The 26,739-nt window shown below is 34.7% G+C and overlaps 1 protein-coding gene across 1 annotated transcript; it reads right to left on the reverse strand.

Annotated features, from left to right (window-relative positions):
• Positions 1 to 12,950: 12,950 nt before the first annotated feature.
• LOC131658860 (uncharacterized) lies at positions 12,951 to 19,482 on the reverse strand. Its single transcript, XM_058928110.1, has 5 exons — positions 17,506 to 19,482; positions 14,258 to 14,577; positions 13,857 to 14,174; positions 13,671 to 13,776; positions 12,951 to 13,586 (listed from the first exon to the last, which is right to left on the reverse strand). The coding sequence occupies exons 1-5, from the start codon at positions 19,480 to 19,482 to the stop codon at positions 12,951 to 12,953; spliced, it is 3,357 nt and encodes a 1,118-aa protein (XP_058784093.1).
• Between the last annotated feature and the right edge of the window lie 7,257 nt (positions 19,483 to 26,739).

Here is a 26,739-nt window from a genome sequence, read left to right on the forward strand (position 1 = left end):
TTCACCGGAGGAGTATGAAGAATCCCGGGAGAAGATTTAACCGACGGAGACGCGTCAGTGGTTGGCTTGACCCAAGTGGGTTGTCGTGGACGCGAGGCACGCGCGAGATCTTGCAATTTCTCTTCTTGCAACCGAGCTAAACTCGCAGCGTGAGCAATGGTGGTGGGTTGGAGAGCCAAGATTTCGCGACGGATTTCAGATTTGAGTCCGGAGACAAAACAACTAAGAAGATCAGCAACAGAAAGTCCTTCTAAGCGGTTTGCAATAGCTTCAAATTCTGTGAGATAAGCGGCGACGGTGGTGGATTGAGTCAGCTTGAAGAGATTTCCTCGAGGATCATCGAATGCAGTGCAAAACGAGTCTCCAAAGCTGTGAGGAACTGTGGCCACGATACAATCTGATGATTTCGGTACATCCATTGGTACCAAGCGAGAGCGGCACCGTCGAGGTAAAACGAAGCGATGGTAATGCAGTCTTCAGCTGGAGTCTGATGATAAGTGAAGAATTGGGAGATTTTGAAGATCCACCCATGGGTGTCAGTGCCATCAAAATGCGGAACGTCAAGCTTCAGTCGCGGAGTGGTGGTGCGGGAGCGGCACCAGAGGACCCTTCGTCAAAACGTTTGCGCAACGCTTCTAGTTGAGAAGAAAGTGTTGCAATCTGTCAGCACATCTCATCCATGCGGTCAGGAGGAGGGCGTGGATTAGTCATTGGAGGGAGTAGCAAGCTCAATGAAAAGCACCAATGTTATGTACTCAGATTTGTAAGGCCTGAGTGCCTCCTCAAGAAAGAATAAGAGAAGTGAATGAGTTAAGATTATATTTCATTCATATTACGATTATAAAGGAAAGCAATCTAAGGAATCACAACAGAATCCCTAATAGATTTGACAGCAAAGCAAATAATAACAAACTACTAGTGAGTCATCACTTCTAGAAGCAAATAGAATCTTTCATTTGTAAACCACATGGTCATTATATTTGGCGGGCATCCTTTTGTTGCGGGTGGGCCTATTTCCAATATTCTGCACATGTCCATCTGGTGCAATAACCGCAGGCCCAATTCCAAGAGTAAGTTATCAAGCCTTACTCTTCATCATGACCATTGATTATTTTCAATCAAATGGTTAAAATTAATAAGTAATTAAATGTGGAGAGAGAAAAGTAATACTCATTAATTTTATCCATTAGATTGAGAAGAGTCAATGGTCATGATGAGGAGTAAGTCTTGATAACTTACTCTTGGAGTAAGAATATCCCTCCTCATATATATATTAATAATTATTTATACAATATAAAACCTGTATTTTAATATTTTAGATAATTAAAAAAAAATAAGTGCAAAATTATTTGAATGAAATATTTCTGCAAAAGAATAAAAAGACATTTGTAATACTAACCAATGATTAACATTCATTTGCCAATTGTATAATCAAATTTGAATTGAAAAATTAAATTACTATTTTATTTGATAATTATAGTAATAAAAATGATTAATATTTCATTGTTAAATAAGTAATCACTCGTCCTACTTCTTACTTCCTGTTTCAATTAAAATTTTTAAAACATTTTCAATGTTAAAATTTTATGAATCAAATGATATAGTTACTGTAGAGTAAAATATGATTTGCCTAAAGTAAAATATAACTATAAATAATAAAAAGGTGTAGATTAAAGACCATCTTTATAGTTTTTATAATGCATTTTCTTTTTTTCAACATGCATACAGTAAATACATGTATTAATCATTTTTTATTCATGCATAATTTAATGTGATAATGCATTTTACATTATTTAAACTCCAATCATGCATTCCTCCATTGTATTAACATATAGTCATGCATATCGCACCACCAACTCATTAAACATTTGCATTGCATTTTAATATGGGTTAATACCACTTTATCCCCCTGCCATAGGTGTGTTTTGTTTTATCCGTTCTAAAAAAAAATTATTGTACAGACCTTACCAAATAAAGATTCCAAAACACTTGACCCTGGATCAAAATTCTATGAGAATCTGCATACGTGGCATGCGCATGTGACATTTTTTTATTTTTTATTTATTTTTAATTTCCACGTGGAATTTTATTTTTTTTATTATTTTTTTCCAATTTTTTTTTATTTTTTATTTTTAAATTTTTTAAATTTTCTTTAATTTTTTTTCCAAATTTTTTTTATTGTTTTTTTTATTAGTTTTAAAATTTATTTTTTTTATATTTAAATTCGCAGGTATTGTCAAATCCGTAGGTAAATCCGCAGGTATTTTTAAATCCATAGGTAAATCCGGAGGTATTGTCAAATTCGCAGGTAAATCCGCAGGTATTTTTAAAGGTAAATCTGCAGGTAATGTCAAATCCGCAGATAAATCCGCAAGTAAATCCATAGGTAAATCCGCAGGTATTTTTAAATTCGTAGGTAAATCCGCAGGTATTGTCAAATTCACAGGTATTTTTAAAGGTAAATCCCCAGGTATTTTTAAATCCGTAGGTAAATCCGCAAGTAAATCTGTAGGTAAATCCCCAGGTATTTATAAATCCGTAGGTAAATCCGCAAGTAAATCTGTAGGTAAATCTGCAGGTATTGTCAAATCCGTAGGTAAATCCGCAGGTATTTTTAAATCCGTAGGTAAATCCGCAGATATTGTCAAATTCTTAGGTAAATCCGCAGGTATTGTCAAATATTTTTTAAAAACGTAAAAAAAAAATTAAAAAAATTAAAAAAATAAAAAAAAAAATTTAAAATTTTTTTTAAAAAAAAGTAAAAAAATATAATTTCCACGTGGCAGTGCTGACTGTGCCACATCGCTCATGTATTGTACAGTCAGCACTACCAAAAATGCCACGTAGACAAAATTCTAAGAATCTTGGCCAAAAAAATTGATCAGGGTCAAATTTGATGGAATCTTTATTTGGCAAGGTTTGTCCAATAAATTTTTTTTTTAGAGGGGGTAAAGCAAAATACGCTAATATGGTAGGGGGTAAAGTGGTATTAACCCTTCTAATATTATGTTATAATATTCGAGTGATTATGCATGGGAAGTAATTTATAGTTTGAAACATTTACTCTCATGTTAATATTAAGATAGATATTTCAATATATTATGTGAAACCCGAACCATTTCATTTTTGGCATAGTCTCGAAACATCACATGAAATCTGCATATGTATAGGTTTATGTTAAGATTTTATTCATTTTTATTAATTTATAAAAATTAAAATTGGTTGAAGGATAGTGTACGATCTTGGTGAAGAAACTGGAAAACTCATCAAAACAATTAATTCTCCATCGAGTATTTATTTATCCCATGAGAAGGGAAAGGAAAACATCGAGTAAAACCTATAAAGGAAAAAGCAAGGTCTCACGACCAAGAGAAAGGATAAGTGAATCGGTTAGCTAAGGGGAAGGGATTAGCACCCCTCACGTTCGTCGTACTCGATGAGATCCATTCTTGTTGTTCTAATCTAAGGGTGTAAACTATAAGTCTAAAGCTTAATGCTAAAAGGGAATGCATGCAAAAGAAAATAAAAGAAAATGCAGGGAAAAGAAGGAAGTTTTTACAAAGTTATGCTCGTTTAGGCCCCGCGACCTAATGTCTTAGTATCTCTTTTGAGGAATCAGAGCGTTGTAGTTTGGCTCAAAAGTTTCTGTTTTTTTTGTTTTTTAAATGAACGGTGTTAACTTCACTTTCTACTGCAGCTCGACCATTGGAGACTCACGCAATTGTCGTGGAAAAGATTTAACATGTTCTTACCTAACAAGGAAAAGCTAAAAATAAAAAAAAAGAGTTGGTTGGTGTTTTTTAATGTAGACAAATGATGAAAGGATCTCAATGGTGGGACACGCATCACCCCTTTACTTGTTTTTTAATTTTTGAGATTTGAACCACACAAAAGACTATGAATAGAAAAGAGTAAGTTGGGGTATGTATCTACTCGATCTTTCCATTAGTTAAGGCTCATATTAGTGTGATTCTTTCATACTTCAAATTTGCCCATCCCGTTTCAAATGGTCAAAAAATCTAAAAATTGGGTTTCACTAAATTCTTTGGTTTATTTAAACATTTTTGGGTTTTATAAATTTCTTTGGTTTATGTGCACTGACATCTTTGGTTTTATAAATATTTGGTTTCAAGTCTATTTAAAAATAAGATAGTTTATTTAAAATTATTTATATTTTAAAAATAGCAAATGCTTGCTCATCCTTATATACTTTCAACTGGCTTCCTATTTCGAATAAATAAACATAACACAATTGGTAAGAGAGCAGAGCTTATAAGCACAATTTCACGGGTTCAAATCCCACTTTCTCAAATTTTTGCACTTTTTCTCTTATTTTTTTACTAATTTTCTTTCCTTTTTCAAATTATCAAACTTTGGGTTTTTTTTTTTATATTGGGTAATTTCCTTTTTTGGTATTTTGACATAGTTTTCAAATCTATAAATAGGACTCTTGTCCACCATATTTTATCATCCAGAAAATCTAAGATTTTGCAACTTAAAACTTCCTCACAAACTTTTTTTAAACATTTTTATCACTTTTCTATTGGTGTTGCTTTCAGACCTTTTTGGGGCCAATAATTTCATATGAGGCCCCTTCCCCTTTTTCTTTATCAAAACCTTTTTTTCAAAATCCTTTAATTTTACCTTTCCTTTTGGCCGATGATTTAATATGAGACCACTCTTCTTTTCAATTTTCAAAATTTTAGTTTGGCCTATGATGACACATGAGGCTTTTTTTAAAACTTTTATCTATTAATCCACAACTGTCAAGGTAGTTGTTCTTGATGAACAACGCTAAAACGATTGATATTGACTAATAATAATAATAAAAAAACCAAAAACCTCTTTTTAAAAAACCTGAAGGCTAAATGGGTCTCATTGGATGGATACAAGGGAGGCAAAGGGTGCCTAACACATTCCCTTTGCCTAATTTACCTACTTACCGAATTCTTATAAACGTTTCACGTACTTCTAAAAATCATCTTTTAAATTCAAGTGCGGGATTGTTGTAACTCTTAGAATGATGTTAACTATGAATGGGAGTTGGAATGATTTATTCATATTAAATGGTCAATAAATGAGCACAAGTGAGAATAATATGGAAATGAATTTGAAAGGATTATTTTTAGTCCCACATTGGAGAGAATACAAATATTAGTATTGTATATATATTCCAACTTGGAAAATTGGTGTTGGACCCAAGCGCACCAACAATTTTGTAAAGGAGTGAGGACACACTCATAAGCCATCAAGAAACACGCGCGCGCCGCCGCTGTCTGGCTGGCTCGGTTCGGTTCGGTCCAATCTAGATGAATTAATTTTTTGGAACCCGAATAGTGGAACTTAATTGTCATTAATTAATAAGTTCAGTGAAAATTAAATATTATTACTTAATAGTATGAAATTTATTAATATTTAATTTTAATTAATTATGAAATGGTGACGTGTCCTCAGACCAAGTCTTAATTTTGGCTGGTTTACTTGCCCATCAAGAATCATACGTGTGACTTGCTGACCAAGTAAAAAGGGCTATTTTTGATTGGGCCGGTTCCACTCTCCCACGATTTTATCCCACGTTTTTAGTCCACTCAGTTGGATCCGTTGCCAATAAATAGAGTTCTTCCGTTCATTTACAACTGACTCCTAAATTCACATTCGAATTCTCTCTTATCTCTTCCTACTTTGCTTCATCTAAATATGTTCTTTTCTGTTTTCTACTAGATTAATACCAGATACTACGACTGGTTGTTATACCATCTGAAGGTGTACTTTGAACGATCTATCATAGTGCAAGTGATAGTCGTATTCTCTGAACGGGTGGTTTTATCTTGGAGACGTCATCGAATCTCAAACTGCTTTCCATAATTATTGGCAGTACGGCAAAACGTCTTAAAGAAAGCGACCTAGTATGCAACTCGTCCGATAATTTTCTTTGTGGCAATATTTTCAAAACCGAAACAACATATCTTGTCCTTATCCTACTCGATATCCTATCATGTCTTTGTCATATCCTACTAAAGTGATTCAAAATCTAAATGTAACCTATCACAAGTTCATCATCTTAAAACGGCTTGTGATCGAGAATAGAAAACTGTGAAAAACTGTACAAGAATCACATAGTTGTTTTTATGAATTAACAACATCAAAAATCTGAAAAGGTGTTGCGTTACTGTGTTGATATGCAGGAAAAGAAGAAATTACAACAACCGCGACACTTCTAATCCACACCTCCACACGCAAAGAACGCACTTTCGTCAACCTCTTCAATAGTTCGCATCAATAAGTCAACAGTTCAACATCAACAACCTGTTAACAACGACACCAGAACAAAGCAACAGCTGCAACAGAAGTGAACATGTGTCATAACAACAAACAGCGACATCGACGCATAAGCTCCACCAATTCACAATTTAGGACTGATTCCACTATGCCAAATTTGTCTTTTAGCAGCGCATCTACGAAAGCGCTTTTAGGAAAAGCGCTGCTATATGGCTTGGTAAAAACAAAATTAAAAAAGAAGAGGAAAAAGCGTTGGTAAAGGGGGGGGGGGGGTATGAAAGCGCTTTTAGAAAGCGCTGATATAGGGGGGGTATGAAAGCGCTTTAGTAAAAGCGCTGGTAAAGGGGGGTATGAAAGCGCTTTAGTAAATGCACTGCTATAGGGGGGTATGAAAGTGCTTTACTAAAAGCGCTGGCGTAGCCCATTTAAAATTAAAATTTTTAAATAAAATACACGTTCTTTACCTCTCTCTCAGAACTCTATTTTTCTGTAACAGCTTCTTTTCCAAACGAACTCAGAGCCCTTCAGAGCCCTAGCCTCCGTCCTTTGTCACCGTCTCCGTTCGCCCTCCTCGCCTCTCTGTTCGCCCTCCTCCGCCGTCGTCGCCTCTCCGTTCGCCCTCCTCCGTCCGTGCTTGTTCTCCATCTCTTTCCATTATCTCTATCTCAAGGTAGGTTCTATTGAATCCAATATTTTACTGACATTATTAGGGTTTAAGTTGATATTGAGGGATTACATTGTTAGGGTTTTAGTTGATATTGTTAGATGACATTGTTAGGGTTTTAGTTGATATGGTTTTAGATACTAGTGATGATTTTGTTTGTGAGTTTATTGATTAAATTAGTGATGAGTTCTTTGATTGTTTAATATACTCCCATATTTGAGAAAAAAACTATAGGCTGTTTAAAACTTCTGTGAAATTTTTTACATTATCCTACATGTTTTACATTACCAAACACCAATCTAAGAGTAGTTATTTCTGATTGAATAATTTTGGCACTAGGAAGTTTGTGTATTGACTGAACTAATGTCAATATCATTAGATAAAAGTTGAAAACCTAAATCTTTATCATGTCTTTGTAAAGAGTTAAATAGTTATATTAATTTGGAAGCATGTACACATGAACGGTGAAGGATAGAAAAACGCTTAGAAAGGGGGGTTTGAATAAGTGTAGCTTTAAAACTTGTAAGATAAAAACTATTTGAACAATGATTTTTATCCTGGTTCATTGTTAACTAAACTACTCCAGTCCACCCCCTTGGAGTGATTTACCTCACCTGAGGATTTAATCCACTAATCACACAAGATTACAATGGTTTTCCACTTAGACAACTTCTAAGTCTTCTAGAGTATACGGATCACAACCTGATCACTCTAGGAACAATCTGCTTAGATACCCTCTAAGACTTTCTAGAGTATACTGATCAACAACCTGATCACTCTAGTTCTTACAACTTAATGTAAACAAATTCTTTTAAGAGTTACAATGCTTCTTATAAAGCTATTATCACGACTGTGATTTTCTCTTAAGTTTAAGCTTAATCTCACTAAGATATTACAACAACAATGTAGTGAGTTTGATGATGAAGTTTGAGAGCTTTTGAATTGAACAGCGTTTGTGCAAGTTGGTTCAGAGTTCGTAATTCGTAACCTTGCTTCTCATCAGAACTTCATATTTATAGGCGCTTGAGAAGATGATCGTTGGGAGCATTTAAACCTTGTGTAATCTGTACAGCATTGCATTTAATGTTTCACTCTTTTGTCAACTACCTCGAGCCTTGCTTTCGCTGTGTCTACTGACGTTGCCTTTAATAGCTTCTAACGTTCCTTTTGTCAGTCAGCGTAGCCTGCCATCTTGTACTTGCTTCTGATCTGATGTTTGTGTAAACAACGTTTGAATATCATCAGAGTCAAACAGCTTGGTGCAGAGCATCTTCTTGTCTTCTGACCTTGAAGTGCTTCTGAGCGTGATACCATGAGAACTTCAGTGCTTCTGCTTCTGATCTCAAGTTCTTCTGATGCTTCCATAGATCCATGTTCTAATTCTGCTTGACCATCTTCTGATGTCTTGCCAGACAATGTTTCGATGTTGCATGCTGAACCTTCTAAGTCAGTGCTTCTTGCGCTGATTTTATGCATACTCTTTATATAATTCCTGAAATGGAAATTTCATAGTATTAGAGTACCACATTATCTCATACAAAATTCATATGCTTGTTATCATCAAAACTAAGAATACTGATCAGAACAAATCTTATTCTAACAATCTCCCCATTTTTGATAATGACAAAAACATACATAAATGATATGAATTTGCAATCAGAATCACTACAAGAAAAACAGCAAATTACGACGGTTCATTTTAGAGGTTACGACGGTTAGAACCGTCACAATGTGCAGATTACGACGGTTGTCATTCTGTCCTAAAAACGTGTGTCGCGAGGCTTCTTTGCGACGGTTGTAAAAACCGTTATACCAACTGTCGTTCTATGTTACGACGGTTTGGGAACTGTCGTTGAATGCTAATTGCGACGGTTTCCAACAGTCGCGAAATGTCGTTGGTTTTTTGTTTTTAATTTTAATTGTGACGGTTTCAAACTGTCGTGTGTGTAACATTATGACTGTTCAAACCGTCGTAATTTTGATATAAATTTTTTAATATATTTTTCATGGTAACGGTTTAAAGCGCCATTAATTATTAAAATTTTACTTTTAATAACTGTTTAAACCGTTATTAATTTTAATCTATAGTATTTTTTAAATATTTTTTATTTTAATTATAATCTACTGAAATATTTTTAAATTCAGTATTATTTTTTTCTTTAAATTATTTCTATTTATGTTATTATTATTTTGTAATATTTTTTATTTAATTTTCTATCACTTTTAAACGTAGTAAAATTAATTTCAATACAAAAACATGTAATATCAAATAAACATCTGTGATATCAAAAAAATGTGAATTCCATAATCATGTCATGTAATTCAAAAAACCGAAAAACATATCAAATCCTAATCTTATAATAATAAGATTCATAGTGCCAAAAATACTTAGGAAATTTTCTAATCTAATTAATTCATAACAACATCTAATTTGTCCTTCTTGATGATCCATTATCTGCAATTCGGTAGCTAGACTCAGAAGAACGTCTTCCATCAGCGGGTGATTCCAATCCCTAAAAGAAAAAAGTATTAAAATAATACTATTTAAAATAATACTCATGAACTTTAATTTTAAATGCATCAAAATAATATACCTGTCTTCCACTAGAACTTTGCATTTGCCTTAAGCGTTCAATTTCCTCTGTCATAGCATTGTCCCTTTGCTTTAAGAATGCAACTGCCTCCATCAATTCATCAATTTTTGAATTCTTTTCTTTAAGTGCATTAATTTCTTCTTGCATTTCCTTTATTTTTTCATTTTCTTCCAAAGAAGTCGCCGATCTCGTAGATCTATTAATTTGAGATGGCGTAACTCCAAGTCCCATACTACGAACATATCCAGGATGTTCTTTTCCAAATACTTTCTGAAATGCCTCATTTTCAGACACTGAATCCTTAATTGCAGCTTGTAATTTTTCCTGCACATGCAAAAGAGAAAATTGAGCTACTCTTTTGATTTATTACAAAAATAAAGACTTTGTTATAGCTCGAAAAAGAATTCGTAAAAACCATATGAATGTTATTTCACATGTTAATTACTCTCACTTTCACTTCACTATAGAACACATAATTAATAACATCATTGTCAAAGACTATAAAAGTGTAAATGAAACTATAGGATTCAACAGTATTGGTAATACTATAAAAGTGTAGATGAAACTACAATATTCAGCAAAGATAACAAGAACTTCAATGTGCTGCACTTAAATAGAAAATAAGAACTTCAATGTACTGCACTATTTTTTTTAAGCAAAGATAACAAAACTTCAATGTGCTGCACTTAAATAGAAAAGGAAAAGAGAAACAAAATGTGACATAGTTATTGAAGAGAAGATGACAAAACCTATGGCAAGTAAAATTCGCATTGTTGGGTTATTGGTGATTCTAGGTGGCTAGTATAATCAAGCGTGTAGTAATATCAATGGTGATCATGTAGGGTTTGCTTCATTTTTAAAAAAATCTACATATTACATGTACAGATATTATTTTTAAAGGCTTTGTACAGCACTGTATACAAGTTATGAAAACGGCAAATCTGTTCATGTGCATGGTTGGTACAATTTTTACTGATCTTTACTTCATTACTTATGCATGAAAGTTAATGCATTATTAATCAGTTTAAGGAAAATTAGAGAGGAGATAGATGACAATGAAAAGAGGAAATCATAATTAACATGAGTGATGTTATTAGCACCTAACTATTATGTAATTGTACTTGACTTCAAGTTCTTCTAACTAACTAACCATTATAAATTTCTCATGGTCTATAAGTATCACTTTCTTTTTTTTCTTCCTGATTTTAACTGTTAACAAACAGCATGTTATCATAATAACAGAAAAAAAATTTGGACCACCACAGAATTGATGGAATTTTTGGCCATTTGCAGTAGTTTATGTTATCTATTTCTGTGACGAAAATTTCCTAAGCGGCATTATTAGAGAAGAGAAGATGACAAAACCTATGGCAGTAACAAATTGTAGAACAAAGTAGATACAGAAAAAATAATCACAATTCTCAAGTTAATTTAATCAGTTTTCAGACAGGTTCTCCCCACCTCTAAGAGATGCCAAAAGGTTTGATTTTTTCTCAAACCTTAAGGAGACTAACAAATATTTTTTTAAAATTAACTTGGACTTACATTATTGTGGTATGCATCTTCATTGACAAAAGACCCATCCGATTTTTTATGTGAAACTGCATACATTTCTCCTCTGCTATATGATCGCCCATCTCTCAATTCCTATAAATAAGAACAAATGTTAATTATTTGTACTTCAGGCATACAATTAAGAATATATAGATTTAGACATACCAACTCATGTTGCTTCCTTGCAAGTGACTTAGATCCAAGTGTATGCGGAATCTTCAATTTTCCTCTATTTTGGGCATTTTTTGTTGCTATTCTCTACATTAGTAACAAATAAAAACACACGTTATAGATAAGGATAAAATAGAATGCGTTAGTTATATATTAAAAATACAATCATTTAGTAAAACACTAATATTACCTGTGTTTTTTCTTTCCGCCTATATTGAACAAAAAGGGTCCAATCGTTTTCCGTAATGCCATGGCATTTAGGATAATGTTTAAGATTTTCCTCCAAAGTGAGATCCCATTTATAAAATTTGTGAAACAAGTGATGTCGACCATCCTTCCATTTCTTCCCAGCAGAAGCAAGTATGTAATCTTTGTCACGCGCATCATCAACAACAAAATGGCCCTAATCACAAAAATAAAAATTAGTTGACAAAGCAAATAATAATCACCATGAAATTTATTAAAAAAATGTAATTGTTTATTAATTCCACCTTTATCTTCGTATTATAAAACTTTGTTTTTTTATCCATTGGAATAGCCTTCCAGCTCTCGAACATTATGGGAAAGTCTTTATACATTCTGACAAGTGTACCCAAATACCCTGCTAACAAACGAGCAGCTGATCCTACTGCACGATGACTCTTATCCCATTCAAGTATTATCCATGTTCCATTAAAGTCTGAGTTTGCAACCAAGTCTTTCACACATAAACGGGTCTTTGAAACATAACCATCCTCATCTATCACATTAAAAGTAAGCAAATTAATGTCATAACTCAACTTCGTAATAAATTTAAATTATTTATAGATACTTTAACTTTAAATTACTTACTAATAACATTTACATCCCAATACTCAGAACTAGCCACTTGATCAACATCTTCAGCCTCATCTCCTACCACACCATCTTCACCCTCATCTCCTACCACACCATCTTCACCCTCATCTCCTACCACAATATTTTCAGTATTATCTCCTACAACAACATCTCCATCCTCATCTTCTACCACTAAATCTTCTGCAGTTTGGATTGGCGGAGGCGTTATTGTAGTTTGGATTGGCGAAGGGGTTATTGTAGTTTGGACTGGCGAAGGGGTTATTGATGATTTTCTAGTTGTCGTTGAACGTAGGCGCTTCTTATTTACTTCAAGCTCTCCAGGTTGTACAAACCTCGGACGACCCTTCACAGACTAAATAAAATGCATTAGTTAGTATCAATCAACAATCCATATAATTAATTTGTAGAGTAGTAATGAGAATTATTTACTAACCGATGATGGTTTGGAAGAAGACGAAGATGATTTGTAAAGGGATTGAGAGAGTTTAGTAAGATTGAGAGCCTCTAGCTTTTTCTTATTCTCTGCAATTGTTTTGAGGCGGATATCCTCATATGATGAAGTCATTGTCACACAACAGGCTTCAACTGCAAGTATAGGTGATAAACAGGTTAGTACACTAAAAATAGAAAACATAAATTTTTTATATTATTGACTACAAATTTAATAAACATAACATAAATCCAATAAAAACATAGAGTAACAATGTCATATCTTGGTAATTCATTTTTATAATGATGAATCAACATGAAAAGTAAGAATCTCATACATTAATTAGGGATAAGCAACAAAAAGCACAAGTCTCACACGAGTTACAAACAAACTAGACTTCTAACTATAAAAAAACTATGTCTTAATTATTGTCATCATTTTCCGCTGAAGTTCCAAGATCATCAGTAGAAAAAATTTGTTCCAAATCTTGTGATGGATATGGCTCAATGGGTGTCATGATTTCATCATTTCCACCCATGTCATACAAGTCTCTTGGCTTCAAATGAACAGGTATGCTCCATCCTTGCTCACTCTCATCATCCACATAAAAAACCATCTGAGCTTCTGACGCTTGAATGTATGGCTCATTATCTTCATGTTCCCCAGTATGTAGTAGTCTTGCAAAGTTTATAGAGGTAAAACCCAACTTATCTATCTTAATGCCTCTTGGGTTTGTGGTATTAGCCCATTCACATTTAAACATGGGCACTGTGAAGCCATCGTAGGAAAGCACAATAATGTCTATCAATCTTCCATAGTAAGGGACCCCTCCAAATCTCATTTGGGTATCACTATTGCTTGAATAACTCCGTGTCCCAAACATGCCAAAAACTCCACTATTTTGAGTTTTTAAAGAATTGTCTCGTTCCAACGTTCGAAACTTGAATCCATTGACATTGAACGCGGTAAACCTTTTAACTTTATCAAAAGGGCCATAAGCAAGGCTAATGAGAACATCTTTATTTACTCCATCAATGTTGTCAAGATTGTTGCAAATCTATACACGATATAACATCCAATTAGTTTGGTTACTATTAAAAATCAATTCCATATAAAAAATTATTTTTGTACGAAAACTCACTCGATTGCGGAACCAATGAGCAAACTCTCTATGAACCTTCTTGTCTATCTCAGTAGCACTTCTTTGACTACGCCTCATTTGGTTCTGAGTAATACTTCGAAACTGCCTATTTGGATATTCGTTATTAGATGTAAAAAAATCTTAATAGTGTAGATGAAACAACTTAAATGGAATAAAACTACTTACTTTAGATAGTCGTCAACTATTGGACAATTCGTTAAAACGTGTCTATGAGCCTGCAACTTCTCAATTGGTGTTAGGGTGTAATATGAAGATCCGCCCACAGGTTTTCCAATTCTAGGAAATAATTCTGCTACACGTGAACCTGTTTGGATATCACCAATAGGGTCATCATCTACACGTCCAGGTTGATTCCATCTAGTCTCAATGTTTTCTAGATATCTTGAACAAAAGGTGAGAATCTCTTCAAAACGGTATCCTTCTGCAATAGACCCTTCTGGATTTGCCTTATTACGTACATATGATTTAAGTTTTCCCAAGTACCTATTGTTGAACCACAATAGTATCAGTTAAAAAAATCTCAACTTTCTAAGTTGGTAATATTAGAACAAAATCACATAGTTTACCTTTCAACAGGGTGCATCCATCGATAATGAACAGGACCTCCAAGTTTAACTTCTTCAACAAGGTGAACAACCAAGTGAACCATAACCGTGAAGAACGAGGGAGGAAATAACATTTCCATGTGGCATAAAGTGAGGACTATTTGGTTTTGCAATTTTTCCAAGTCTTCAATTCTCAATACCTTAGCACATAATTGTCTAAAGAATGAGCACAACTCAATCAAAACTGCTGAAATCTCATAAGGTAATGTTGTACGAATGGCTAATGGTAGAAGTTGTTCCATTAATATATGACAATCATGACTCTTCATCATTCCATTCACCTTGAGATTTACCAAGTCAATGCATCTAGAAATGTTGCTTGAATAACCATCAGGCACCCACTACAACACGGAAGGCCTACGAAAGCGCTTATTTTGGGCTTTAAAAGCGCTTTAAAGCGCTGTGAAAGCCAGCGCTGGCGTAGGTAACAAAAGCGCTTCTAAAAGCGCTCTGGTAGACCCCCCCTATAAGAGCGCTTTTCTGGAAAAGCGCTCTGGTATCCCCCCCTATTAGAGCGCTTTTTCTGGAAAAAGCGCTCTGATAGCCCCCCCTATAAGAGCGCTTTTCCAAAAGCGCTTTCGTAGGTTGCGTTTTTTATTTTATTTTTTATGTTTTTTTTTATAAACCTATTATTTTTATAATTTCTAAACCTGCATTTATGGCAGCATTCTTTCATGAACCTGTAATTTACCATTGTTATCCCATAAACCTATAATTTACAATCGTAATCCCATTATTTCAGTAATCTCATTATTTCAACAAAGAAGCGATTTCGATTATATACTAAACATGCATTATAATTATACCATTGTAATTAATCCAAAATATATATACACCGATTCACATATTTCTAGCATGAAAACAACTAAACCAATTCACATGACATTATAACAATAAGAAAATCATCCCTAAACAACTAAATCAACTAAATCGGTCCTAGTCCTGCAAAGTTTGAACATCTTCAAATGACTGAAAATCTTCACAATCTGCAAAATAAAAATAATATAATCAAAATAAGATTATTATTATTATATAAAGGCTCTAAAATAAGAAGGTAAAGAGTAGAACGAGTATATATATATATATATATATATATATATATATATATATATATATATATATATATATATATATATATATATATATATATATATATATATATATATATATATATGTCGTGTAAAAAGAATAATCAAATTAAATATATCAATAAATACAAATTAATTTATTAATATTTAGGACTTTATATATCTAACTTGAATACATGGAATGGAATATCATTTATTGTAAATTAGTTCAACAAATTTTGTACATAAAGTTTACCTTAAATTTAACACAGCCACGTCATATAGCCCAGAGGGATAAAGCAATATAGATCACTAACAATAATCCTGTCACAGACACCCTCAAGAACAACATTAGCTACATGTTATTGATAGGAACACTATTAGAAACTCAACCAACAGCATGTCAAACAATTACAGAATTTGAGAAGTTGTTACCAAATTGATCAAAAGAGCCCAGTATCCTTGTGAGCTTTCTACTATCTCTTAGCAATATAAGAAGTTTCTCTGCAACAACAATTAATGTAAAGTTCACAACCAATTGACAGGAAAAATTAGACACAAATAAAAGTTGAATATTAATTTCTATGACAAATAATACATGACAACTAGTTACTACTACTTACCCTTCAGCGTTTTCCTTCATCTTTGAGCTATGCTATATCTACACTTATTTTCCTACACTTGTATATTACACCGTATATTTTAACACAGATAGATACTTGTGCACAGAAATTAAGATAGAATAAATTAATAAAAAAATGAATTGTATACCTTGTATGTAGAAAATTACGGTGTTGGTGTAAGCTAGGGGTGTATGTTTACTTAATCAATAAATAAATGTTGCAATAATGAGAAGGGGTTGTTGGACTAGAAATTTGAAGGTTTTGTTGGACTTAACCTGCATCGCCTCATTTCTATCCAAGTTGTATTGTGTCACAGAATATGAATCAAGTAACTGTACCCCGAAGGATCCTGCCACAGAAGACTTCGGGGTACAATACTTGATTCATATTCTGTGGAACATAATCGGCAGGGGCACATTGTGTTCTATCCTTTACCAGTCCATCCACTGTTTGAAGCTCAACCTACAATAGAAAAACATGATTATTACTAACTACATATAGAAAATCTTGAATCATGTTAATTTCCAGATACATTATATTGAAAAAAAAATTAGAATGTGAAAGCTAAAAGAGTTCAAAAGTGATCAATCCTGGAGGCCCTTTAAATCAATTCATACTAAATTAAAAAGTGTATAAAACTATAGATAATACATCTATAGATGTAAATACTAACTTCACGGATCTAATGAAACTTTTATTCCAAAAACAAATTACTTGAGTTTTTTTTTTTCTGCATAAAAACCTAACAAACTTTGTCTTCAATACTCTAAATCACTGATAAAAACCTAACAAACTTTGTCTTCAATACTCTAAATCACTGATAAAAACCTAACAAACTTTGTCTTCAATACTCTAAATCACACTGATAAAACCTAAATCACTGATAAATTAAAAAAGCCCCAATAATATTAACTATAACCCTAAATAAAATTTTGTATTTTTGAAAGCAAACAATGAAAAGAAGGAAAATTTCCGGCACAAAACCCTAACCTGAACAGAGAAGAGACGGTTGAAGGGTGGCGATGGAGTGAGGAATGCGGTGGCGGAGTCGGTTGAAGGCTGGAAAGGGAGTGAGGACGGCGGAGAGGGAGTGAGGACGGCGGAGCAACGAAAGGAAGAAGAAGGTTCGCGTGTTTTGGATCTGAAACAAAACGCGTGTGTTTGTAAAATATATAATTTTTTAAATGGGCTACTAGAGCGCTTTTCAAAAGCGCTTTAATAACACCCCCTACCAGAGCGCTTTTATCCCAAAAGCGCTTTCGTAGCACCCACCCTATAAGAGCGCTTTTAAAAGCGCTTTCATAACCCCCCTACCAGAGCGCTTTTTAAAAGCGCTCTCATACCCCCCCCCTACCAGAGCGCTTTTTGAAAGCGCTCTCATAACCCCCCCTACCAGAGCGCTTTTTTTGCATCATTTTCCCTTGTTTATTAATTTTGTTTTTAGCGAGCCCTACGAGAGCGCTTTTGCTAAAAGCGCTTTAGTAGCTGCGCTGCTACAGCTTAAATTTGGCGTAGTGACCTTAATATTCCTTAAAGTTGTTAAAAAGTTCCTTTTATCTTTACCCGTTAAACTAAAGGTTGCCGGAGAAATTCTACCATTTTCATCTGGCCAAAGGTCATGTCTTATGCCCATATTTTGAAGGTCTTCTCTAGCTTTATAATGGTCTTTACTCTTTTGTCTATCATTTAGTAAAGTAAATAGGACATTATCGCACACATTTTTCTCAATATGCATCGGATCAAGGTTATGGCGCAGAAGATTATCCTTCCAATACGGAAGCTCAAAAAATATGCTTTTCTTTTTCCATTGTTGAGGATGACCTTGGGTAGGATTACAATGTGAACTATCACCTTCTATAGGTTGTCCCTCACGTGTTCTTTTTACCGATTTTTCTTTCACGGGCTTTTTACCAAAGACGACTTCAAGATCTTTAACCTGTTCAAAAATTTCATATCCAGATAATTTTCTCGGTGGACTCCGCATTTCTTGTTCACCATTAAAGCGAATCCTGTTTAATCTAAACCTGTGTCTTCGGTCAAGGAAACGACGATGACCCATAAAACACCATTTACGGCTAGCTTTAAGACGGAGAGGAGTAGTTTGAAAGTTACACGACGGACAAGCAAGTCCCGTGTATGTGTTCCACCCAGAAAGTGAACCCAAACCTGGAAAGTCACTAATTGTCCACATCAAGTTTGCATGCAACTTGAACATCTCTTTATTAAAAGAATCGTATGTATCTACACCATTTGTCCATAACTCTTTCAGCTCTTTGACTAAGGGTTGTAAGTAGACATCAATATTATTTCCTGGTGCTTCTTTGCCGGGAATTATCATTGACATTATAAATGATGTCTGCTTCATGCAAACCCATGGAGGAGTGTTATATGGAATAAGAACAACTGGCCAAATGCTATTGTTTGTACTCATCACACCAAAAGGATTAAATCCATCACTAGCTAATGCAAGACGCACATTTCGTGGATCTGATGAAAACCAAGTATGTGTCAAGTCAAATTTCTTCCAAGCTTCTGAATCTCTAGGATGCCTTAACATTCCATCATTGTTAGTATCTGTTGCATGCCATCTCATATCCTCAGCCATCTTTGATGACAAAAATAATCTCTGTAATCGAGGCTTTAATGGAAAATAACGAAGAACCTTGGCAGGAATTTTTTTATTTTTCCTGTTAACAGAGACCTCTTCATTTTTTTTCCATTTTGAAGTGTTGCAATTTTTGCAAGTCTCCATCTCTTCATCTTCTCCCCAATAAAGCATACAACCGTTTGGACATGCGGGTATCTTTACATAGTTCAAACCAAGTTTTGTGATTGATTTCTTGGCTTCATAGAACGAACTTGGAATGTTTGCATATTCAAATGCATCTTTTATTAACTCTAAAATCATTGTCATTGCCTTCTCACTCAATCCACATAAACACTTGATATGGTATAACTTAACCAAAAAAGATAGTCTTGAGTATCGTCTACACCCATCATATAAAGGTTGTTCTCCTTCTCTAGCCAATTCATAGTACTCCTTGGATTCTTTCGTTTCTTGAGCTGCACTTGGCATCACATAATCTTCTTGGTCAATCTCCAAATTTGACGCAGATGGTATTTCATTAGCATGATTCCTATCAACTCCAAATGCATCATTAATCATGTTCTGAATAGAATCTTCGACAGTGACAGAATCTTCGACAGTGACAGTATCGTCAACCATATTTGGAGTAATACTGGGGGAGATAGTACTAGGTAGTACAAAGGACTCTCCATGATGAATCCACATGGTGTATCCTTGCGGAAATGGTGACCACATTAAGTGGTCGAACATGTCATTCCTACTCTTTGATTTTCGAAAACCGCAACGTTTGCAAGGACATATTACTACGTCGTTTTCTTTTAGACCTTTAAATGCAAAATCAATAAACTCTTGTATCCCCTGCTGATACGCAATTGAAGATTGTGGCTTAGTAATCCACGACTTATCCATTTCTTCAAAAAATAAAAAAATAGATATTATATCATATGTTGAGGAGCTCTAATAATATAGTATAGTGATATCACATGTTAATTATAAAAAGAGAATATCTATGAAATCATCTTAAAAAGGACACTGATGTTTTAGAACTTTCAAATCATGCTAATAGAAACACGTGCTAATAGCCCTTGTCTTGTTGGTCTAAAGGGCGAAATTACCTTGCAATTGCTTCAAAAGGCTGAGACAAAAATTGAAATGTGAATAGAAGAAAATAGCTTTTTATGACAAGGAAAAGGAAACTGCACTTAAATAACTTTGCTGGACCTTTCCATACCCATATCCGCACAAAAATGCTACAAGAAGTCACAGGACGAATAGGATGCAAAGCCATCTCAAATTTTTGGACGATATATATATATAATTTAGTAAGAGGAAAATAAATAGAGACCATTCATTATCTGTCAATGATTTTGTTGATATTTTTAAGTACTGTGCACAATACTTTCAGTAGGAAGAAGGATTGGGATTCAAATAATGAAGCTCCATTCCACATTTAATCAAACAGCTAAAACATAATTCATTCAATAACACCAATAGTAGCTAGGATTTATCAAATGTTATTCAATATGCTATTATGCTAAAACATTGTTAACACCAATAGTAGCAAAGATTAAAGAGTAAGTAAAAGTTACAAACCGTTTCTTTCTTGCTATTCTGCTTCTCTTCCAAATCTTGAATAGTGAAATAAAGATGCTTCCTGACACACAAAGACCATGTAAGCTTATGGGTGATGATAACAATAGAGTTGAATATCTTGAGCAACTTCTAAGTATATCTGATAATCCAAGTACAACCAACAGCAGCTACTTCAAATCAAATTGTTAATTTCAGTAATTTTCTTTCCTTTTTTGAATTTCATCATGGAATTGTTCTACATTTTTATTATCTTTTTTTGAGGGAATAGAATTGTCCTATTTAGTACTACAAGAACTATTCCAGTACAACAAAACAGAAAAAGAAGAAAAAAAATTAGTTTCCCACTAAACATTCTTCACTAATCACTTATCTTTATGAAGCTTAAAAGCCAATCAAAGTATTTTTGTAATAAAATTTGCCACACTTATGAAACAGCTATCCGAATTCAAACGTCGGGCAGCTTATTAAATAAGCTGGGGGCCTTTGATGCAGACTCGTGTTTCGTAGTTATTATTAAGTTTCATTTTCAAATTTCTTTCAACTACAGTAACAACTAAAGAATAATCAACATAAACCATTTAACTAAAGTAATGAGTGGGGTACCAAGTTAGAAAAAATCTCAGGGTGCAACGTGCAAATATATGGTTGAAAAGACTAATTATAAAAAGAAAAAAATAGCTAGTAACTCAGACGCAACCAAAAAGAAAATGTGACATCTCATGATGAAGATTTACATGAGCTCCAATCTAAGTTATAATAATCATAATAATCTAAATCTACTTTATGTCCACATCTTTGTCTTTTTAGATTTGCCAACATGTTTACACACGCATAAATAACTGAATATGAAGTTTCCTAAAAGTAGCTAGTAGCTAGTGACTTTCATGAATATGAATTTCAAGTAGTGACTACTACATTAGAATTCAGTCCATTTACACACGCATAAATAACTGAATCACATAAACAAAGCTCTCAATATTTCCAATAAGCATACATGTATCCCATCATCTTCTTTCAGCGGTTCAATTCCAAGAAAGAAGTTCCTTCAGTTATGATTTATAAGGGAGGCAAGAGAAATCTTCATTCAAAAGAAGACATACAACAACTCTAATCAAACTTGAACAAAAAAACTCCAAGTTGTAATTCTAGCATTATTTAGGTTCATGAGGTAGTTTAGTTTTGATATTAAAATTCATTTAATTGGTTTGAAACGGAGAAAAGACAAGCACCAAAAGTATAACAGTCCGCTGAAATTCGAGAACAAAACCTTCTATTTCATTCAAATACCTATGTAGTTATGATCAAATTTTTAGTGAATTGCTTTGAATCAAAGTCATGAGAATAATTTACCTTATATGATCCAGCTACATGCATAAATAACAGTAAATCACATAAACAAATAGTTAACCAATAACCATTTCATGACATTGACATATTACATTAGCTCATGTGGTACACTTACTCATATTACAGATGCAATCAAACAAACAAACATATAGTACCTACAAATGCATTCTAACATATGATTCACCATGAACCTCTTTCATACATTCTAAATTCTGCAATATCTACACTCTCCAAAATATATAGCTAATATTTTTCTCTCAACATTCCAAACCAAAAGTATACAAAAACCAAAACCAACAAAACCATAACAAATTCTAAAAAGACGATGTAAATCATGAAGCAAGTTAGCAACAACAGAACAATTTTAAAATGATGGTAGATTTTCTTAGAAAGTATACGACTAGTATTTAATTTGATGACATGTATCCTACGATTGTTGTAGAAAAGATTCTGATTTCGCGTGAAGCAAGGCATGTATGTCTCGACAAAATGACTCTCAATGAACCTTTTACAGTGAATCTTAAGATTTGTCTTTCTCACCATCTCCTCCTAATTTGGTTAATTCTTAGAAATCTTGAACTCAATAGTCCAGTCAGGAATCTCAACACCAATTCAATGGGTTTTGAGATGCTAGAAATAACAATTTTCGTGGTCGTGGTGGTAGAAACGGTGTAGTGCCCGATTTGTTTCAATCAGGTTATGATGAACAATTTGTTTATGATGAACAATTTGAGTATTACTAGTATTAAATGGTGCAGTGCAGAACAATTTGTTTATGTGCAGCGCCCGATTTGGTTTCAATCAGGTTATGAGGAATGAACTTCTTACTATTGCCACTCCAATCAACCTCCATCATCTAATCAACAGTTAAATCCTACAACTAGTTCATGTTTTCCACCTTAACCTAACTACTCAAATCAATGAAACACTGTTGGATTCGTAAAACCCTAAACAAACATTAACCTAACGTCAACAAACCAATTTCTTCTCCCAATTTGTTCGTAAAACCCTACTTCACCCAAACCAAAATAAATTGATAAATTCGTAAAACATAAACTAACCTTTCTGATTCAGAAGCAGCAGAGCAAGCCGTCTCACTTTTTGATTCAAAAACCAATTTTCACTGCGTTTTCTTTTCAATGTATATTACCCCAAATAAACGGCGCGCAAGAAAATTTGGGGGACGACGGGTGGAAAACCGTCTCAGCTTCAGTACAAGGGCGGTAAGGTATCCACCGTTGCAAAATTTATAAAGAATTAGAAGGGTTTAAAGGGGACGACGGTTGAAACTTCTGTCATAGCCTATTGTTTAGGACGGTTAATGTACCAACGGTCGTGACTCTTGGTGTATTTGGAGGGTTTATGGGGGACGACTGTATGTAACCGTCGCAACCTTTTTATTATTTTTTAAAAAACAAACAACGGTTGTCCAAAACCGCCTTGACAACTGTCGCAATTTGATAAGTGGGACGGTTATCATGAAACCGTCGAGACCTATGTGTCGTAAAACTCAAATTTTCTTGTAGTGAATATCAGACGGCTAAAGACAATTACATAGCTATAGCATAAGCATATAGACATTGTGTGTGAATATGTCTCCCCCTGAGATTAACAATCTCCCCCTGAGATAAATAATCTCCCCCTGAAATAAATACTGGAAGAAGTTTATAAATAAGGACTTCCCTGAGTATTTTCCATTTCAGTTGAGACGATCACATATGCTTAGATCTTCAGAACATTCGTAACTTCTGATTCTTGCTTCCATAGAACAGCTTCAGAGCTTGAATTTCTTCTTGAATCATTGCATGCAAGATTGTATCAGAACATTTTTGAATGTACCAGAGCATCATCAGAGCATCTCTACATCCTGAAATGTTACGGAACAAACTAAACGACAAAAGTCAAAGCATGAATGAGTCAGAACATAAAATATGTATCAAAACATATAATTATGTATCAGAGCAAACAATAATGTTTTAGAGCATATTTTAGAACTAAAAACATGCATCAGAACATATAAGGAATAAGAATGAGTTAGAGCATATTCTATCATCAGAATATCAGAACATTCTTCCTTCTTGCTTCGGATCTTGAAGCTTTACAGCACTCAGCTTGCTTCAATTTCCATGAGCTTGATTCCATACAGAATTGCTTTTCCTCATGTCTCTGCTTCTCATGTTGAGCTTTTAAGAAAATCTTCAATTTCTGCAAAACACTCAAAGACATAGAACTTGCAAGTTCTGTTAGAAATATGGAGACTTTCTCCCAGCAATTGATAATATAAATCAGATCATTTATCACATTTTCTCCCCCTTTTTGTCATAACATCAAAAAGCATAAAAGATTCAGATGAAAAATGAAACAAGATGAGAGAAAAGAAGATAACTTTCATTGATTGCAAAAGAGAGAATTGTCAAAAGTACAAGGAAGATGCATAGAAGACAGATGCAAGAAACAAAGAAAAACAACTAAGACTCAAAGACTAAGATGACCCTAGCTTAGACATAATCTTGGCCAGCATGTCATGAATCCCATTGTTGCTCTCAGACTGCCTCTCCATGAAAGTGCGGAACTCAGTATTGATTGTGCGTTGCTCGTCCATGTGAGAAGCTAGCTCAGCCTGATTCTTGTGAATAACCTCCAGAGTCTTTGCCAGACGAGAAGGTTCACCAGAAGAAGCTTTACAACTTCTGTCTAGAGGGACAGCATTCTGAACCGCAGCTTCCATTGTTAGATCATCACCTTGATTTTCCTCAACAGGAATAGTTCCAGCAGGATGATCTTCAGCATCAGCTTCTTCCATAGAAGCATCTCCATCATATTCTGCAGCAGGCAGATCAGAATCTCCATTCTCAAGAGCTTGAAGAATGGCAGCCAGATTCCTTGGGGCAGAAGGACCTTCAACTTCTGAAGGATCAACAACTTCTGGGATGACTATATCAAGGTCTTCCTCAGAAGGATTCTCCCTCAGAAAGTCAAACAGAGATTTGAAGTCTCCAGTCAGAACTGGATACTTAGGTCTCCAGACCACAATATCTCTGCAGGGATTAGCTTCCATTGCTGCAGCAATTCTTGTTTCTACAAGCTCATCAACAAACTGCTTCTCCTCAAGAACTCTCCTATTTCTGATGGGATGATAATAGATACCATTATCACCCTCAAGAAGATATCCAGCATAACCAGGAGCAGCAGCCACTAGTCTCTTCTGAACAGCCATAGCTTCAACTTGAAAATCTTGGTGAAAGCTTCTCCAGAGGTTTCTAGTTGAAACATCATCAAGGGCATTGAAGAAGGCATCCTTCAAGAGATCTAGCCTACTGATAACTTCATTTCTGAACAGCTCTAGGTAGATATGAGGTTCAGGTTCAGGAGGGTTGAAGGTGAATTTGTAGTCAGGGTAGAGAAGGCAGTATGGGTTGGATTTTCTGGTAGGAAAGGGATGGAATATAGAAGGTGGAGATGTTGTGGTTGAAGAGGATGGAATATCTGTGGGGATAATTGAGGAGGATGGTATGTCTGTGATGGGGGTTGATGAAGATGGAATATCAGAAGGAGTTGGGGGATGGATAGTGGGGTTTAGGACAGGTGTAGAAAGAGACGATGGAGGAGGATTTGGTATGGTGAAGGTGTTTTGTGGTTCAGAAGGAGGAGTGAAAACAGGCCTGGAGGTGTTGATAGTTCTTGAAGAACGAAGAGCTTCTCTTATGCGCTTCTGTTGATATTCTGGAGTATTAACCTTGTCAGGATCATAGGTGACCCTCTGCTTCTTGGCTTGCTTGGCCTCATCTTCTTGAGCCTTTCTTTTTAGCCTTGCTTCTTGCTTCTTCTGATCCTTCTTCTGAAGATCAGCCAGAGAAGGAAGCACTCTTCCACAAATCCACGCAGGATCAACAGAAGATTGAGTCCTAACAGACACTTCCAAGTAATGCTTGACAGCCTTGCGAAGTTCTGCTTGGAACAAAGTAGCAAAGCCTGCAACAGGAACTCTCCTAGACAGAATGTCTGGGAAGCTTGCAGGAGCAGAAATTGTATTTCTGATAAGTTGCAACCTTAACAGATCAACACCATTGAAGACAGGACCTTAAACAACTCCAAGAAATTGGGACGTTCCAGTAGTCCTTATAGAATCCATCAAATCACTTTCTATCAGAATATCTGAGATCATTCTGGCGAAAGGAATAGTATCTCTTGGAAGATGAGGACACTTAGCACGTTCTTCATCTCTAGACTCTACAATAGACATCTTCAGATTCTGAAAAAGAATGTTGGAGATGTTGAGTTCAATTCTTCTTCCAATGCAGAAGAGAGTGTATTTGTGATCAGGACTGATGTAGGAGGAGGAGAATGATTGCTTTCTGTGATGGAGAGAACCCAGAATAATTTCAGCCCAAACTAGATAAAACGCCCTCAATGTACCAGTTTTATGAGATTCAATACCGGTAGCAAATGAAATTTGTTTTTCAACCTGTAGCCAACTAACTCTTCCAGGAAGAGGACCAGTGCATCATTCTTCATCATCCAAGTTATATAACTTCCTTATCAGCTTCTCAGTGACTACAACTTCATGCCCTAGCACGAAGGATATGATTGCAGTTGGAGTAACCGTTGCATGAACCCAGAAGTCTTTCACAAGAGCCGGATAAATTGGTCCAACCAATCTATCGAGATAGTTTGACCAGCCTTGTGCCAAGATCCTTGCATCAGGATTGAAACCATTTGCTTTCAGATTTTCAAAATCCACAACAGACTCACAGAGAACTTCCAAATCTTCACTAGGAATAATGGTGCATGTCTTCAACGGAGCATACCCATGCTTACTAAGAAGTATTTGAGTGGAAGAGATTTCTGCTGGGCTAGAAGAACTTGATGAAGAATACATGATGGAATGCTTGGCTTCAGAATAAAGCTAGGGTTTGAGCGATGAATGCAAAGAGAGAGACAAATGAATAGAGAGAGAGCGAAAAAGATGAAATGAAGATGAAGCGGGTTATTTAAACGGTTGAATAAAAGAAAATAATAAATGAAATATTGTTTAAATGAAATGATTACAGAAAAACATGACATAAATTTGCATTTAATGAGATATGACGTTAGGAGAGATAAAGTGACAAAATGAAATGATTTGCACAGTTACCTAGGGCGGCGTCTCCTCAACTGCACGCATGCTTGTCCAAAAATAGTGAACACGTGTTCATTTTCTGGAAAGACTGGTGACAGCTGTTTTGC

This window comes from Vicia villosa, linkage group LG3 (assembly GCF_029867415.1).
Source record: "Vicia villosa cultivar HV-30 ecotype Madison, WI linkage group LG3, Vvil1.0, whole genome shotgun sequence".
NCBI classification, from domain to species: Eukaryota; Viridiplantae; Streptophyta; class Magnoliopsida; order Fabales; family Fabaceae; genus Vicia; species Vicia villosa.